The following is an 18894-nucleotide window of genomic DNA, read 5'->3' on the forward strand; positions in this document are numbered from 1 at the left end:
TATTTTCTAACTCTAGTACCTACATTGGCTAGGACAGTTCCCTACACGGGCGAATTCCGACACTCACTGTACTCCCCACAGCTTTCGCCTAGTGAGCTTGGGCTGGTAAACTCCGGGGCCAGTCTCCAATGATATTGAGGAGTTTCATCACATCATACTTATAGTAAATCACGGGAAAAATACGAGTAAAGTATGTATGTGCGTTATTTAGTAAAAATTTTAAAAAACTACGGTAAAAGATTCGGCCCTTATATAATATTTTAATATTATTTAAAAAACATAAAGAATGATATTGTACGCTTGGTTTTTTAAAAAACACGTGTATTTTATCGTATTTTTTGAGACGTGCATGAAAAATTAAAATATTATTTAAAAATATGCACACACGTGAACTTACTAACTAACTAGGCATCAAAAGGAATGCCAAGCATTCTTCAATAGGAAGTTGGCATGAGAGAAATGGTTTGATTTTCGGAGCAGTGGTTTGGTGATAATATTGAAGGGATGATGAAGAGGTTGACAGGTTGAGAGTTCGACACAAATTAATAGGGTTTATGGTAGGAGTGAGTGATGCTCATAAATTGAATTGGGACCCAACAACAACAACAAACATCAAAGAAAGGACATTAGCAAATATGCACAGTACAAATCTGAAGGGCAGATGTGACATTTTGCCACTCCCAAAAATTTACCTCTAAAAAGTATTTCCCACTCCATCTTTCTTGGTAGGGAAACTGTTTCCCATTATTTTAGATTCAAACCCCACACAGTAAATAAAAGTAAAAAAAAAAAACCCATATAAAAGATTTCACAATGCCTGTCAGAAATTTAAAAATAAAATTGCAATCTGTCTCACATTCCATGTGAAACCCCTTCCTCACTCTCTCTCTCATTCATTATATAAGCAGCCATTTCAGCCAACTTTTTCTTCACTCCTCCTGGTCCTTTTTATTTTTGCTTTCTCTTTGAAACCAATAGTTTGAAAAATTGTGGATCGAAACCCAAGGAAATGGGTTTCCTATTCAAAGCTCTGTTTTCAACTCTGTTTTTAACTCTGTTTTTGGTTTCCCACCAAACAAAAGCAGAGGATTTCAATTCCTTCAATGATAATAATAATAATAATAATAATGCTTCTGCTTCTTCAACTACTTCTGCTGCTGCTGCTGCTGCTGCTGCTTCCAATTCAGTGCCCAGAAAGCTTGCAGGAAAATGCAACTGGTTCCGTGGTATGTGGGTCTACGACGCTTCCTCCAAGCCCCGCTACGATTCCTCCACCTGTCCTTTCTTAGATCCGCAGTTCGACTGCCAGAAGTACGGTCGTCGTGATTCTACTTACCTCAAATACAGATGGCAGCCCTTCTCCTGTGCCTTGCCCAGGTACCTGCTTCTCATTCTTTTAGCCCTTCTTCTTTACAAAAAAATCCCTGTTTGACAGTATGAATGTCTTATTTTTATATATGTATTAAACTGTAATTTACAAACTCGCCGAGCCGGCACAAATTGAAATGGATGCTCAAGAGAAACTTACCCTCTTTATTTATTTTTTAAAATTTTGGTTTGCAGGTTTAATGGGTTGAAATTTTTGGAGAAATGGAGGGGGAAGAAGATTATGTTTGTAGGGGACTCACTTAGCTTCAACCAGTGGGTGTCTTTAACATGTATGCTTCATGCATGGGTGCCAAATTCCAGAACAACTCATTTTAGAAGAGATGGATTAGCTTCAGTCACATTCCAGGTGAGTGTGTTGATTTGTTTTTTTTTGTTTTTTTGTTTTTTTTTGGGTGTTGAAAAGAGATGGTATGATAATCATTGGATATAACAGTGCGTGCATGTTTTGTCCCTTTTAAGTCTGTAGCTTTTAAGAAAAGGTAATTAAGCTTTTCCATTCAAAATGATTTGAAATTTATTTTGCCCATTGGAAAGAAAGAGAGATGCAAAATTTGGGCTAGTTTCAAGTATGAACGATTGCCATGCTTGTATGAGCTTGTGGAGAGTGTGAGAGCATTAAAAAGTGGAGCGTGATTGGTGCTTAGGTCTTTTCACTTTGCCGGTGGTATGTCAGAAGTTGTGTTCTATTTTATGTGGTAAATGAATTTTCTTTCTAGCAGCCAAAAAAAATAAAATTACACAAATAAAAGATACGTCTTTAATGTAAATATTAAACGAAGAGAAAATATTTTATTGTCAGAAATTTTAGCATTTAAGCAGGAACCCCAAATATACTCTTTGCTTTTACGGCTTCAAATTTCTAGAAGCTTTACATTTCTTGATCGCCCATGGTTTTTTTTGTTTGCTTTTGTTTTGTCAAACTATAGATTCGATTTATTGAAAAATCGAGACGGTTATGTCATCTATGATCTCTTTCGCTTTTCCTTCCTTTTTTTTCTTTATGGGTGCTCTTTTGGGAAAAATATATAATGAAAGTTTGAATCTAATAAAACTTCCCATTGCTTGAAAATTCCTATTTTACATTGAACTGTAGTTTCGAACAATCAATTATGATGCCTTAATTGAGAGGTCGTTATAATCAGTCCATTGCCTGCTTCTCTAAAATTGAGATGTATCAAAATGGAAGTAAATATATGGGGGATGTTTTATGTTCTTTATGCAAACGACCCATTAGTATAGTGATTTGAAGTATTTATTCATTCCGACAAAATTTTGGGTTCGAGTCTTAGTATCAATAGCAAAGGACCAACTAGTGTGTGATTTTAGTATACTATCGTCATTCTCGATAAGAAAAGCCTTAAAAAAAATAAAATTGAGATATGTAGTAGTTAGCACTCTATTCCAGCTATACAAAACGACAACACATCATAGGACGGGCCAGCTATCACTCGTTAATCTTGGACTTACATACCAAAAGAAGAACTTATACATCTGTACTTTTATTGCTACATCTTTAATTGTATTTGTTTATGTATTTATATATATATATATATTTTTTTTGGGTTTTGGAGAGGAGGGATCTTTTCTTTTGGCATTCTTTTTTCCTTTTTTCTTCTTTTGGAATAAAAGTGTTTGGGTGGGCTAGGCGTAAACCCCTATTTTTTATTTATAAAAAAATAGTTAAATAAAAGAAATAAGTGCCACTTGTAACATTAATAACAATTGAGTACGCACCAATTTTTACCTTTCCCATAGTTAGAGAAGGGAATCAATTCCTTATCTGAATTAAGGAATGAGAAAAAAATAATAATTGAAAGCATCATCCTTATCTGAGTTTTTTAATTATAAAATTTTATTTCCTTGGACAGGATTATGGAGTCCAAATACTACTATATCGGACAACATACTTGGTGGATCTTGTCAACGAGAAGGTGGGCCGAGTGTTGAAGCTGGACTCAATTAGGAGCGGCAACGCATGGAGAGGCATGGACCTGTTGATCTTCGACACGTGGCACTGGTGGACCCACACAGGAAGAGCACAGCCGTATGTTTACACTCCCATTTTCATGGCATTCACATGGTCTTTTTTTTGTCCATATCCTCCAAAATTAACGTGTCTGTCTTCCCCGTTTGCAGATGGGACTATCTGGAAGAGAGGGGCAAATTGTACAAAGATATGAACCGTCTGGTCGCGTTTTATAAAGGACTTACGACTTGGTCTAGATGGGTCAACCGATATGTTGATGCTTCCAAAACCAAGGTCTTCTTCCAAGGGATTTCTCCAACCCACTATGAGTGAGTAATCTCATCTTCAACTTCATTATTATTATTATATATATTTAACATGTTATGTGGTCGTCATGTATCGTAGTCTTTGGAATTTTAACCGTAATTATTTATGAACTTATACTCTATTTTCATTTTGATCTTTCAATTTTTGGATGTGTTCCAATTTAGACATTCGGTAATATTTTTGGTTGATTTTTAGAGAATAATTGTATTCAAATTGACGGTTTTATCTGCAAATAGACGGAATTTGACGAAAAAAATAAATTGAAACACGTTCTAAGAGTTGGAGGACCAAATTGACTCAAAAACCTTTAGTTTTTACTTTGTTAGAGGAAATTCTTAGTTAGAATTTTATAAACGACTGTTATTGACTAAAAAACGGAATATTTGCCAAAAATTGTACTTTGTTTTTACGATTGTCATGCTTAAATGAATTTATTAGTGAAATCCTGTTATCTTATATGGTTACTTTTAGCTCTTCCTATATGCTATCTAATCTCATATATTTTGATTTGTGAAAGCAAACACTAACAAAGTGCAATCAATCTTACATAAGTGATGGTTGTTTATATGAAATTAGGGGCAGGGATTGGAACCAACCAACAAGATCATGCTCAAGTGAAACACAGCCATTCTTGGGAGCAAAGTACCCAGCAGGCATACCCTTGTCTTGGGTTGTAGTCAACAAAGTGTTGGCTAGGATTAAGAAACCAGTCTATCTTCTTGACATTACATTTCTCTCACAAATGCGCAAAGATGCTCACCCATCTAAGTATAGTGGCGGCCACGGGGGAACAGATTGCAGCCATTGGTGTCTTCCTGGCCTCCCAGATACTTGGAACGACCTCCTATATGCAGCTCTATTTGGTTGAAGGAAAAAAAAATAAAAAATTCACAAGCATTGATTAATGTTGTATTTAACGTAACTAGGTGCATTAATTCTTGAAAGAAACTCTCATTGTTTCAGGAAGTAGGGCATTTTATTACTTGTGCATTTGAGCAATAAAAGGGTTCGTGATTCAATTGTATATTTACATTATTTAGCAGTCAAATTATTGATCCCTTGAATTGCAAATTATTGATCCCTTGAATTGTAGAAAACTGCCCTTCAAATTATAGAACTTTTTTTTTTTTTTTTTTCGTGATTTAACTCGATCTCGCAGCTGTAGTGAAGTCAGAAATTTTGCGAAATATGGGAGATGCAGCTACACCTCTTTACACCTATGTGGCTCTGCTACTGGTTATTGGCAAATTTTTTTTTGTTGGGTCAATAACTATTATTATTTTTATATTTTTGGTCTTAAATAAGTATTGGCTTTGTACCTATCATTTAGATTAGAGCTAAAAATAAGTTGGGCCAGCTCCACTTTTGCTTTATCAGGACTGTCTATAAACATTTTCTCGAACGTGATACTAGCACGATATGGGCTTGCAATCTGTGCTCGTGCCATAAACATGCCAGCGTGGAGGCATGTTTCCTTCATGATTTGTAGATAATTGCATTTTATCCTCTCAGGTTCGACATGACATCAATCGCAAATTTAGACATCTTGCTTATAAATTTGCAATGTCATGCCCAGTGTTGACAATTCCATGCAAGAATAATGCTATTCTTAATACATTTATATATCATATTTTCATATTATTTTATGTGATAGATGTGGTGGATAACCACGTTAACTAAAATTAATGTAACATTTTCTTTTCTTTTATAATTTATTGACACTTTTTAATTGATGTGGTTGTCCACTTCATTTGCCACATAAGGTGGTTTGGTATAAGAATGTGATATACAAATGTGGTTAGAGTAACATTACTCTTCAATATAATGTTAGACTCTCGTAATTTCACCGTTAAATAATGGCGCAGTCGATGAATTCCCAATCTTTACATCACGTGACCAAACTTACGACCAAATATCCATAAGGGACCGATTTAGCAACTCTTCATATATAAATTAAAAAAACGAAAAAATTGCAAGAGTTTATAACTTTAGTGATTAACAACAGTCATCCATGCATGTAATATCATGTATTTGAATTCCCTTCATTCAATAGCGAAACTGTGTATAGGCTGCCTGGGCCCAATGCAGCTTTCGGGCTGACTAAATTCCGCCCATATATAGAGCTATAGGCTTTCATCATATTTAGCCCATCAAAACCACCTTGAAAACATTTTGACCCACAACCCATAACAAAACATTTGATCAATGGCACATTCGACAAAATATTTTTGCAATCAATCGTTCCATAAATCAGTGTTCCTTTTGGTAATTATCTTATTCATGAAGCTAATGCCGAGTATCTCTGAGGGTTAGTTTGGCATTGTTGTGTTATGAAAACAATCGCTGTCAGATTTGTTATAAGAGAAATTAGCTGTGAACAATGTTGCACCGATACGGATACGGGTACGGCGATACGATACGATACGATACGCCGATACGGCAAATTTCTAAAAAATAAGATACGGGTACGGCACCGATACGGCGATTAAAATAATATAAATATAAAAATTATAAAAATATAAACATATATATGTAAAATTATATATATATGTAAAATTAGCATTTTGGGCTTTTTTTTTCTGGTTCCTTATGTTTTTCTAGGCCATATATGAGTTTCAGTTCTTGGGCTCAGCCCAAATGAATGCATCAGAATTAAAAAGGTATAAAACAATTTTTTTAACAAACATGCAACTAAAACGGTGAGTATTGTAATTAGGGCACCCAACATCATCTTCTTCACTAGTTAGCCGCCTCTTCTTCGCACAGCAACTATCTGCAACTGCAGATTTGCGGCAGCTGCAAGCGCAAGTAAGTTATCTTCTTCTTCATTCTTCCTTCTTCCTCCTTCCTCCTTCTTCCTCTTATCTTTTAGTTGCCGTCAAAGTTACCCATTGATGTATCGGGACCGTATCAATGGAGTATCGGAGCCGTATCGTAAAGTCAATATCCTAGAAAAGTCTACGATACGCCACATGGCGTATCGGATACGTATCGATGCCGTATCGGTACCGTATCGTATCGGCGCCGTATCGGATACGAGCATACCCCAAAAATCCGGCGTATCGGTGCAACATAGGCTGTGAAAGAAAGCAATTTGGCGTTTGGTAAACTTTTTTAAAGAAGTGTTATTGGTACTAATTCCCGCATCATCAGAAAATGATTGTCGCATAATCATTAAACCCAGCATTTCTTCGAAACTGATTTCTGCATAATCCGAAAATGAAAGTACCTTATTAGAGCATCTCTAAGGGAGATGTCAAATACCAAACATCAAATTTAAATTTGATGGCTGATGTGGCAAAATGTCATTTACACAGTTTTACATTCCACCAGATATGTCAAATAAATAATTATTGTAACAGTCAAATCATTTAAGATAAAGAAGAAAAAAAATAAAAAATGAAAGTAACAGCCAGCTATCTTTAAAAAATAATAAAATATTCATTTGATATCTTGCTTTTAGGATGTCAAAAGTAATAGTTGAACCTTCAATCTTCATTCCACATTAGCTTTGACAATTCGGTTGGAGTGATGTGAGATATTATTTCTAGCCGTTAAATGTTTATGTAGCACTTTTGATATATCGGTCGAAGATGCTCTTAGCTGCTTTTCTTTATAGCTTTCTTTTACAGCAATTTTAACAATAAGTGATTTTCTCAGAGTTTACCAAACGGATTGGGCTTCTCAAATTTTTTTTTAAAATTATTTATCACCCCAAATAAGTAATGCCAAATGAACACCAAGTCTCAAATCGAAGTAGACATGCCATGTGTTTTGCACAACTGAAGAAGTCGACCTCCGTGGGGCCAAAAGACTTCGCCACGTGTCCCTGCATGTACGGACAAACCAATGTGCGATAATGCTAATCTAAAACAATTGACGTGTGAGCTCCTGGTCGAACATGATATCTGACTCTTCCCCAGAAGCCACCACGTGGCATTGCTCCACCCAACACATGTCCTTCTCCATGCATGGACGTCCTTACCACCTCCTCAGGCACCGCCATGGCTTCATGTTTTTAACGCCAATCTCGAACCACCATTTCTCATCAGTTCTCAAACCCAGAAAAAAGCAAAACAAAACTCAAAACCAAAACCAGCAATATTAAACAGCTTTCAATATTTTAGAGAGAAAAAAAGAAAAAAAAAAGAAAGCGAGGAAATGGCTTCTGAGCAGCAAATGAGAAGGGAAAATACCACCTCGGAGAGGGAGGTGGAGATTGAGAAAGATAAGGTGCCGAAGATCACGACCCACTTTGAGGCTCTGAGAGGGGCGGGAGGCAAAGACACTTCTCTGGACAGCAGCAAGCAGTCGCAGCAGCAGCATGAGGATAAAGCGCGGAGTGGAAGCACGGCGGGTGATGTGGGCATGGGAAAATCAAAAGAGGCTCATGAGCTCGAGTCTCTCAAGGATCAAGTGGAGAAGGACAAGGATAAGGAGAGAGAAGCGCAGGCTGATCAAGCGAGGACGGCTAACATGGTGGCGGATAAAGAGGCCGAGGCTAAGAGAGAGAGCGAAGGCCGCGCTCAAGGTCAAGGAGAAGGCCAAGGTGGGAAATTTGAAGAGCACCACCAAGGGCAAGGTCAAAGTGAAGGTCAAGGCCAAGGCGGAGAGCGTCCTCAAACTCATACGAAGGTTGAAGAGCACCAACGACAAGCCGGAGCTCAAGGCCAAGGCGGTGGTCAGGTTGGAGAGCACCAACGACAAGTCGGGGCTCAAGGACAAGGAGGTGGTGGTCAATATCATGCGAAGGTTGAAGGGCACCAAGGACAAGGCGGAGGTAGTCAATCTCTTGGGCAAGCTGGAGGTGAAGGAAAAGGCAGAGCTCAATCTGTTGGTAAGTTTGAAGTGAGTGGTGAGGAAGAGAAGGGTTCGGCCAATAAAGGCCGAGAAAGTACTGAAGTTGATAAACAATCTAGATGCACACAGATAGGCCAGGGTATAGAGAAAATGACCCTCGAGGAAGAGAAGAGTTCTAAAGGAGGCAGAGAAAGTGAGATGAAAAGCAGGGAAGAAAAGGAAGGAAGAAGCACAAACATGACGGGCACAGGAGATCAGGGTAGAGAGAAAATGGGTGGTGGGGAAGAGAGAGGCTCTAAAGGCAGAGAAGAAAAGGAGGGTCGTCAGCAGCAAAACAAAGAACAGCAACCATCTTTGGAAGAAATCTCAAAGTTTAGAGCAGCAGCACAGCAGAATTCCATGGAAGCAATAAGAGCAGCAGAGGAGCGTTATGCCCAGGCTAAAGAATCGGCGAGGCAAGGGATTGGCAGCGCAACCGAGTTTGTCTCAGAGAAAGGTGAGCAAACCAAGGAGACACTGGTCCAAGGAGCCCAAACTGCAAAAGAAACTCTTAGCAGCTCAGGCAAGACGGTCGTGGAGAAAACAGCCCCAGTAGCGGAGAACGCGAAAGATGTGGCGGTGTCCGCGGGACAGACCACTCTGCATTTCGTGGGAGAAAGGGCTTCGAAGGCCAAGGGCGTGACGTTGGAGGGCGGGAAGACTGCGGGGGCATATGCCGGTGACGTGGCGGTGGGTTTGAAGGACAAGGCGACTGTGGCTGGCTGGAGTGCCGCGCATTACACGACAGAGGCGGCAGTGGAGGGGACCAAGTTGGCGGCTAGAACTGTGAAAGGGGCGGCGGAGTATGCGGGTCATACAGCTGTGGATATTGTTTCCAAGCCCTTGATTATGGCTAAAGATGCTGCGGCAGTGGCGGGTGAGAAGGCAGAGGAGTACACTGCTAGGAAGAGAGAGGAGGCACAGAGAGAAGTGGAGGCCAAGAGGTCTGCTGAGCAAAATAAGTCACAGGTATGGAACAGTACAAATAACATATTGCTTTTATTTTTTCAAAATTCAATCTCACATCTTATATGTGCATCATTTTAATTGAGCCTTGTGAATTTATACATTAGCTGCATATATGTGTTAGAAACACTTATGTTCTGTAGAAATGTATCAGATGAGTACATTGTGTTTTAATCGATGTTTGGTTTTACTTAAGGGAGATCAGAGTCAACAAGGAAGAGAAAAAGAGGGATCCAAAGGGGGCCAAGGGGAGACTGGTCAGGAATGCCAGAGTCAAGTTCAGGGCACCATGAAAGGTGAGGACATCAGTCGGGATCAGAGAAGAGAGGAGGGTCAATCTCAAAAGGGAACGCAGAGCGAAGGTGGTGGTCAGCAAAGAAGAGAGGAGAGGACTTATGAGGAAGGCGGTGACAAAGCGAGTAGTGAGGAATACAGAAGTGGCATGGATACCTCTCAAGTGGCCGGTGGCGGTGCCGGCGTGGGGGTGGTGCTGGGAGCAATCGGAGAGACTTTGGTTGAGATCGCCCAGACGACAAAAGACATGGTGATCGGGCAAGAGGAGGAGCAGAATGGTAACCAGGGGGAGTGGAATTCATCAACTGATCAACAGGGCAAGCAAGGGGTGGGCAAGATGAAGTGAAGCATAAATCAAAGAGTTATATAGTAGTTTCTCAGTCTTAGTTTTGACTGAGATTTGTGGTACTTTTAATTTGTGTGTATAATTTTGGTTTGGATGTTAAGTTTGTTTTGTGGTGAGTTAAATTTGAATATGCATTCTGTATACAGAACTCGTTGCTGCACTTGCTCTGATGAGATGTCTAGTTTTTGCGTCTCTGGACCAAATTTCTTAACGTAGACCAACTTGGAGGGCTTGGATTCAAGAGAGATCAAAGAAGAATTACTCATTTAAAAATCTGTACACTGCTGCTAAAAAGTTAAAAACGCTTTCTGAAAGTTTTCTAGCCAAATTACAACAGTTTCAAAGATTAGACCACCAACAAATTTCAAGGATTAAAGTACCAACAAGTGAGAGTGTAGAGACAGGTCTATAATGTCACCCTCTCGCCTCATGCTTTTATGCATGCGTCTACCTGTCTCCCCTAAGGACCTGGAGCAAGAGCCCTTGGATTTTGATGGCTCCATTATTTTCCAATCCTTGGCTGAGTGCGGATGATAATTTTGATATATCAAGTTCTTTGCTCATCGACATTGAGCACTTTGGGCATATTTTTAGAGGGCAAAACTTTGTTGCAGGTGGGGTTTCTGGATGGATGTTCCAAAGATTGTGTGTTATAATCTTTTTTCGTTTTCAGTAGGGGCCTATAATATTTAAATAGCACAATAGCAACCAGCTTTGAGAAAATAAATATCAACAGATAAAATTGGTAAATCCCATATCCCATATCTTTAAGAAAATTATAATATACATCAACTAATGCTACAGGTTCTTCCACAACTACTTAAAGTTAAAGATAGTTGACACACATGCCCGATTGTTCTTTCATTCTAATGCCCGATTCTCATGCGCAAAATACATTGTAGTCGCACAAATTTCAATGCGACAAAAAACATTGGTCGGGCAAAGTCTTAAAAAAATTTATAAAAAATAAAAAATTCCCGCGTCCCATTTTTGGTACCCGCCCACATTTTTAGAGTTTTGCGCGACGAAATATTTTTTGTGTTTTAAATTTTTTTAATTAAAATAAACTAATTTAATAGTTTGCGCTACAAAATATTTTGTCGCACAAAGTTTTTGACTTTTTGTTTTATTATTTCTTTAATATTAATTAATTTATATTAATTTATTCAAATTTTTACTTTTTAAATGTAATTTAATTGTATGATTTTTTTAAAATCACTTTAATTTAAATTGATATTAATTTAATTATATTAATTTTTTCAAATTTTTACTTTTTAAATTTAATTTAATTGTAAGATTTTTTTTAATTACTTTAATTTAAATTGACATATTCAAAATAAAATTACATATGAAAAATAGTGATCAAATTATCCAATAAATATATATATAATATTCAAAATGTACACATAAATTAACAAAGTACAATAATAAAATCCTAATACAAGCATATTGTGGTGGTAGTGGCGGATGATATGTTTTGATAGCTTCCTAATCCTCAACTTTAGCCATCAAAGTCTCGATGATTACCTACAAAAAAACAAATATGGTCAAAAAACAACAACAACAAAAAAAAAAAGAATGCATAATCTCCCCTAAAATTGTTATACCACAAATCCAACCCAAACTCAAATCTCTCCCCTTTACTCAACCCCAAACCCCACACAAACTCAAAACTAACTCCAAAAACACATATTAATGAAAAAAAATTTAAAATTTGGAGAGAATATACCTTTTGGCAAGATTGAGAGTGAGTGAGAATGAGAGGGAGAAGTGAGTGTGAGAGAATTAGATAAGATAGTGATAGAGAGATGAGATAGTGAAAAGATAGATGAGAGAGTGAGTGAGAGTGAGAGATAGTGAAGAGAGAGATGAGAGATTAAGTGAGAGGAGTGAGTGTGAGAGAAATGGTTGGATTTGGGGAGAGGGAAAGAGAGAGGAGAGGTAAGAGTAGAGAAAGAAATTGAGAAAATGGTGGAGGAGTTATTTCGGTTTTAAAAATCGTATCACTTTGCGCGACGAAAATATTGTTGGTCGCGCAAAGTTTTGCGCAACGAATATAGGAATATTGGTTGCGCAAAGTCTAAAAAAATTATTTTTTGAAAACAAAAATTCCTGCATCCCATTTTTGGTACCTGCCAAAATTTTTAAATTTTTGCGCGACGAAAAATACATATTGGTCGCGCAAAGTCTAAAACAATTATATGAAAAAATTACAGCGTCCCATTTTTGGTACCCGCCCAAATTTTTGCGCGAGGAAAAATATATATTGGTCGCGCAAAGTTTTGCGAGACGAAACATATTGGTCTCGCAAAGTTTTGCGAGACGAAACATATTGGTCTCGCAAAGTTTTGCGTGACTAATATAGGAATATTGGTAGCGCAAAGTCTAAAAAAATTATTTTTTTTAAAAAAAAAATTACCGCATCCCATTTTTGGTACTCGCCAAAATTTTTAAATTTTTGAGCGACAAAAAATACATATTGGTCGCGCAAAGTCTAAAACAATTATATAAAAAAATTCCCGCATGCCATTTTTGGTACCCCGCCCAAATTTTTGCGCGATGAAAAATATATATTGGTCGCGCAAAGTTTTGAGCGACAAAAAATATTGGTCACGCAAAGTCTAAAGTTTTTTTTTTAATTTTAAAAACCCGCGTCCCATTTTTGGTACTCGCCCAAATTTTTTGAGTTTTGCACGACGAACTATTGGTCGCGCAAACTTTTGAGAGACGAAAAATTGGTTCGTAGCACAATATTTATAAAAATAATTGTTATGAATAATAAAAAAAAATATTTTATTTTATGATTTAAAATATAATTAAGGTGAAAGCTACTTAATAAATGTATATACTATTCAATTTCTTAAGTGTTATACGTACAAAATAAATAAATTTGAAGCTACTTAATAAATATATATATATACACACACACACACACACCATTCAACGATCCAACCATAAGACTTGTTTGTATATACTTCAAGATCGTATACCCCAAAAATCACAAAAAACAAACATTCAGAGATCTAGTAACGGGACAAAACTTTTCGATAGTTATAAATGAAAAATCACGATTTAACGTTTATTTTAACTCCGATTTTGATGATTTTTTTTACAGCTACACTCCTTGACCCTATATGAATACAATGACTAAATTTGATCTTCAATTTAAAACATTTGCACTAGTGGATACCACAAAATCTTATGTTATATTTAACGAAAGTATAAATAAACTCTTAATTGTTAGTGAATATATTGTTTTGATGGCATATGCATTCTGCGAAACTAGTTTCAACGATCCAACCGTCAAACTTGTTTTTTTATACTTCGAGATCATATACGGCAAAAATCGAAAAAAATAAACATTCATAGATCAAGTAACGGGACAAAACTTTTTGACGGTTATAAATGAAAAATCACGATTTAAAGGTTATTTTAACTCCGATTTTGATGATTTTTTACAGCTACACTCCTTGACCCTATATGAATACAATGACTGAATTTGATCTTCAATTTAAAATATTTACACTAGTGGATACCACAAAATCTTATGTTATATTTAACGAAAGTATAAATAAACTCTTAATTGTTAGTGAATATATTGTTTTGATGGCATATGCATTCTACAAAACTAGTTTCAACGATCCAACCATCAAACTTGTTTTTTTATACTTCGAGATCATATACGCCAAAAATCGGAAAAAATAAACATTCAGAGATCAAGTAACGGGACAAAACTTTTCGACGGTTATAAATGAAAAATCATGATTTAACGGTTATTTTAACTCCGATTTTGATTATTTTTTACAGCTACACTCCTTGACCCTATATGAATACAATGACTGAATTTGATCTTCAATTTAAAATATTTACACTAGTGGATACCACAAAATCTTATGTTATATTTAATGAAAATATAAATAAACTCTTAATTGTTAGTGAATATATTGTTTTGATGGCATACACATTCTACGAAACTAGTTTCAATGATCCAACCGTCAAACTTGTTTGTTTATACTTCGAGATCATATACGCCAAAAATCGGAAAAAATAAACATTCATTAATCAAGTAACGGGACAAAACTTTTCGATGGTTATAAATGAAAAATTATGATTTAATGATTATTTTAACTTCGATTTTGATGATTTTTTTACAGCTACACTCCTTGGCCCTATATGAATACAATGACTGAATTTGATCTTCAATTTAAAATATTTACACTAGTGGATACCACAAAATCTTATGTTATATTTAACAAAAGTATAAATAAACTCTTAATTGTTAGTGAATATATTGTTTTGATGGCATATGCATTCAAAAAAACTAGTTTCAACGATCCAACCGTCAAACTTGTTTGTTTATACTTCGAGATCATATACGCCAGAAATCGGAAAAAATAAACATTCAGAGATCAAGTAAGGGGACAAAACTTTTTGACGGTTATAATGAAAAATCATGATTTAAGGGATATTTCAACTCCGATTTTGATGATTTTTTACTGCTACACTCCTTGACCCGATATGAATACAATGAACTAATTCGATCGTCAATTTAAAATATATATTTTCTAACAAAAACCCAATCCGAACAACAATAATATATTTTTCTAATAAAAATCCGATCCGATCTAAAATAATAAATTAAAGCTACTTAATAAATATATATACCGTTTAATTTCTTAAGTGTTATGCATACAAAATAAAAAACAAAAATAAATTGGTTTAGGTGACAAAATGTTTGGATTACGTCATGCAAAGATTTTAAAAAATAAATTTTTTATTTTATTTATTTTTATAAGGACTTTGCGCGACGAAGTTTACTTTTCGTCGCGCAAAGTCACTTTGAGCCACGAATTATTTTTGGTGGCACAAAATTGGTCGCACAAAACTTTGAGCGACGATGTATTGTCGTCGGGCAAAAGTTTGTCGCGCGAAGTGACTTTGCGCGACGAATTATTTTTCGTCGCGCAAAATTTGGTCGCGCAAAACTTTGAGCGACGAAGTTTCAAGTTTCGTCCCGCAAAGGGACTTTGAGCGATGAATAGTTTTTTGTCGCGCAAAATTTGGTCGCGCAAGGGGTTTTTTTTACTAGTGGCCCCTTTCACAGCTGCTTTTTGCCTTGTTTACTTCCTACCAGGTATTTATTAGCTAGAGAGCAATCCTTGTTTCAAACTAGGGAGAGTTTGAGGTTGTCTAAAGTTGTGCAACGATAAGCTAATGTTGGTCTTGCTGTGTGGCAGTAAAACACTGCAAATCCATCTTTGCTTATGGCAGGTAACAGCTATGTCGCCTCCCAGCTTCTTCAATCATGGCAAGACTGTATAGTTGTGCACCGACTTAGTGGCCCCTTGTACAAGTACCTTGGTAGAGACTGTTGGCAAGTTCTTAGTTAGCACTAGCAAAGGTGCCTGCACGTTGTTGCGGGTTTTAAAGCTTTATATAGACATGGAAGATCTAAATAGTGGCATAATATTTTGTTTAGCAAGTTTTAGTTACAAAAATTAGACTTATAATTGTCGTGTTAAAATATTGACCATATTTTAATAAATCAAGTAGTAATAAAAACATCAAAATAGCAGTAGTTTTGAGCCCTAATTGTTCAAAAGAGTTTGGACAGGTCTTATGCTACTCGGTGGTGGAAGGGAATTCATTGTTTTGATATCTGTTGGAAGGGGATCTATCTCTTGCAAGCTATGTTGTAGAGGTGGCTTCTGTTTTTCCTTGTCTTCAGTAGGGGTTTTAACTCTGTTGGTACAAATTTGCAAAATGGTAGGTGTTAGTGTAGATAAATGGAAAATTTTGAGTGAAAGCGATAACAATTATCACATAATGAAAGTTAAAAAAATCCAATAGAACAAACAATAGTTTAGATACATCAGATTTTAGCTTGACTTTGAGATAGAACCCACAAAATTTTGTTAAGAACAAACTATGCATGTAATGTGAATTTATGTGAGATAAATGAATTTTAAAATAAAAAATACAAACTCTGTTTGGGGGGCCGCAGTACGTAGTAATAATATTACAACTAGAGAAAGGAGGATTTTCAAATGCCACAGTATTTGCAAATAAATTAGCAACAACTACCATACATAGTCTTTTGAAAAATGAATAGAAAATTAACATGTAATCAGAGAAGCTATCAAACACTTCCCAAAATAGGTTCACAAAAGCAGAACAACATCACCTATCCAAAATACAAAGACAGAAAAACAAAATGAAACAACAATTAGGCGAGAAGAACAAAAAACTACCAAAAATAACTTGGTAACTACAAAATACAACCAAAAAACACTTCAAACACATGGCTCATCCGTAGGATCATACATAATTAATCACCAACTAACCTTACCCTAACCATAGTTACTCAAAAATTAAATATAATAAGAGATATATCCAGATGATTAAATAAATAAATTTGACAGTCCTGCTTAGTTGCGTGTGGAATACATAGATCGGACGAATATGGTTAATTGAGGAGACCACCATGCATATGACAAAAGCAGCTCCAGTACACATTTTCTTCACTCACACACACACACGAGATTGGACATAACGGGAGATTGGAAAGAACTAATTTTCACATGAGAAGATGAGAGATTGTTGATTGGGAAGAGACCAAACGGCTGCAACAATACAAGTTAGGTTAATTCTTTTTCTTCCGTTTTTGGTCGAAAGGTGGCATGTGGAGAAGAGAAATCAAGCAGATCATGATAGAGAAAAACCAAGCAGAGAATCCGAATCCGTATATAAGAGCATATATTGGTTAGAATAATTATAGTAGGCTGAGATTCTATCCTCTCCAATGTAACCAAATTGATTATAATGGCAAACTTATTGTCCTAAACAACAAAAGATGATAGACCTACACTTTCCATACACTGTTTTACCATGAATAATCCCTCAAGTATATGAAACTCATCATTTTGGTCCTTCAAATTGAGCAACGACGTAATGAGTTTGACTTAATTGTTCTTTTTAGTGAATTTGGGACGTGACACATCGGCTAGATATTGCACATAATTGAAACAACTATACCCCAAAACACGAATTGCATCAATTCCAAAGGTCTCTTGGAGAAAAAAAAGAAAAAGAGAAACATAAATAAATCTAAAGGATTAATGGGTTTGAGTAAAACATGTTCGAAAGATCGAACTATGCTTCAATTTAATTTTGAAAATAAATGCATGGATTATGCTTCTATTTATATGATATGTATAGTACAATTTGTCTTAATTATATGATAGCTAATTACATTTAATTGGTGTTTAAACTCCAAATCTTATTCTTTGGATGCTACAATATTATGGGAGGACATCCACGATGGGGACTACGTCTGCTTACCATCAGGAGCAATAAACATGTGCTCTGGAGAAGTTGATGGGTTGGTTGCAAGATTCCAAACAATTATTTGAATCCTCTCAAATTCAACTCAGCATGCTGATGATGTAGAGTCAAAAGGTTATGTAAGGCTTTCAATATAAAGTAGAAAGGCAGAATTCTAACCTTTGCTGTTTTACTCCCATTGACAGATAAAGAAGATGTGTAATCAAATAAGGGTTGCTGGCATTCTTTATACGCAAATCAAAGAGGCGCTGCAACTGCAACTATATGTCGAGAGGCCTCTTCGTTACAGTTGCATAGATGAGATCCATCTCACTATCTCAGTGGTGTCTCAAGATTATATGATTTTTATATACGGGATCCATTGAATTTCTTGTTTCCACATTGTATTTTACTCTGCATTAGAGTCCTTGTTGGGGTTAATAACTGTAAACTGGTTTGCAACTCATAACAATAGTGAAGATACTTCGATTTACTATTTCTTGGGATTGAATTTTCTTTGCTGACCAACGAATAAAATTCGTCGCCCAACGCAAAAGAACTGTTATCTGCATGTGTACAAAAAAAAAAAATTCGTCATTAATCTGACAGAGAACTAGCGCGACAAATAATTTCGTCGCGGAAAGAGTCTATGCGCGACGTAAATAAATTTCGTCGCGCAAAGGTGTAAAGTCTATGTTATTGGCGCCAAACTCTTGCGCGACGACAGAGATCGTCGCGCATGACTATATTGCGCGACAATTTCAGATATTCGTCGCGCAAAGACGGACAGAAAATTGGCTCCTATTATGGCGGTAAAAAAATTTTGCGCGACGAGAGTTTTCGTCTCAAAAGACAACTTAGCGCGACGAAAAAATCAACCGTCGCGTAAGAAAACGAGGGAAACTTATTTTTGGCGCCAATATGCAGGTGGGTTTTTGCGCGACGGAAGTGCCGTCGTCGCGTAAAGTTTAATAGCGGTGCGTTCTTGCGCGACGAAATAGTTTTATTTGCGCGACGAAAGTTACACTTTGCGCGACGCCGGATTGTATACGCGCGACGGAATTTTGTGCGACGAATAATTTTGTTCGTCGCGCAAAAAAGCAGATGTCGACACGTGATTGCGCGACGGAAATGTTGTTTTGTGCGACGGAAAAGTGGGTTTTTGCGACGGCGTTTCGCGCGACGAATTTTCCTTGTTCGTCGCGCAAAGTCCTTCTTCTTCATATTTGTATCTGCCATTGCAGAGGCAGAATGCAAAAATTGCATTCTGCCTCTCTCTCACTCTCCCTCCCTGCTGCTGCTCTGCTGTGAATTCTGTACGTTTATTAGGTATGTATTTTTTGTCGTTAGTTTAAATGTATTAATGTAAATTCGTACTAATGCTATTAATTTTGTTCTCGTTAGGGATATTTGTGATTAGTGATTGGTGGAGAACGATTGAGAA

The 18894-nt window shown here is 36.5% G+C and overlaps 2 protein-coding genes across 2 annotated transcripts; both read left to right on the forward strand.

Moving 5' to 3' along the window:
• The first annotated feature begins 913 nt into the window (after positions 1-913).
• LOC117622463 (protein trichome birefringence-like 39) lies at positions 914-4749 on the forward strand. The gene is made up of 5 exons (XM_034353132.1): positions 914-1377; positions 1564-1735; positions 3258-3433; positions 3526-3684; positions 4259-4749. Exons 1-5 carry the CDS (start codon positions 1010-1012, stop codon positions 4548-4550), a joined length of 1167 nt encoding a protein of 388 aa, XP_034209023.1. The 5' UTR covers positions 914-1009; the 3' UTR covers positions 4551-4749.
• A 3094-nt stretch (positions 4750-7843) lies between these two features.
• On the forward strand, positions 7844-10127 carry LOC117621719 (seed biotin-containing protein SBP65). The gene is made up of 3 exons (XM_034352270.1): positions 7844-9490; positions 9693-9855; positions 9904-10127. Exons 1-3 carry the CDS (start codon positions 7844-7846, stop codon positions 10125-10127), a joined length of 2034 nt encoding a protein of 677 aa, XP_034208161.1.
• Positions 10128-18894: the final 8767 nt, after the last annotated feature.

The sequence above is a fragment of the Prunus dulcis genome, chromosome 3, assembly GCF_902201215.1.
Source record: "Prunus dulcis chromosome 3, ALMONDv2, whole genome shotgun sequence".
In the NCBI taxonomy this organism is placed as follows: Eukaryota; Viridiplantae; Streptophyta; class Magnoliopsida; order Rosales; family Rosaceae; genus Prunus; species Prunus dulcis.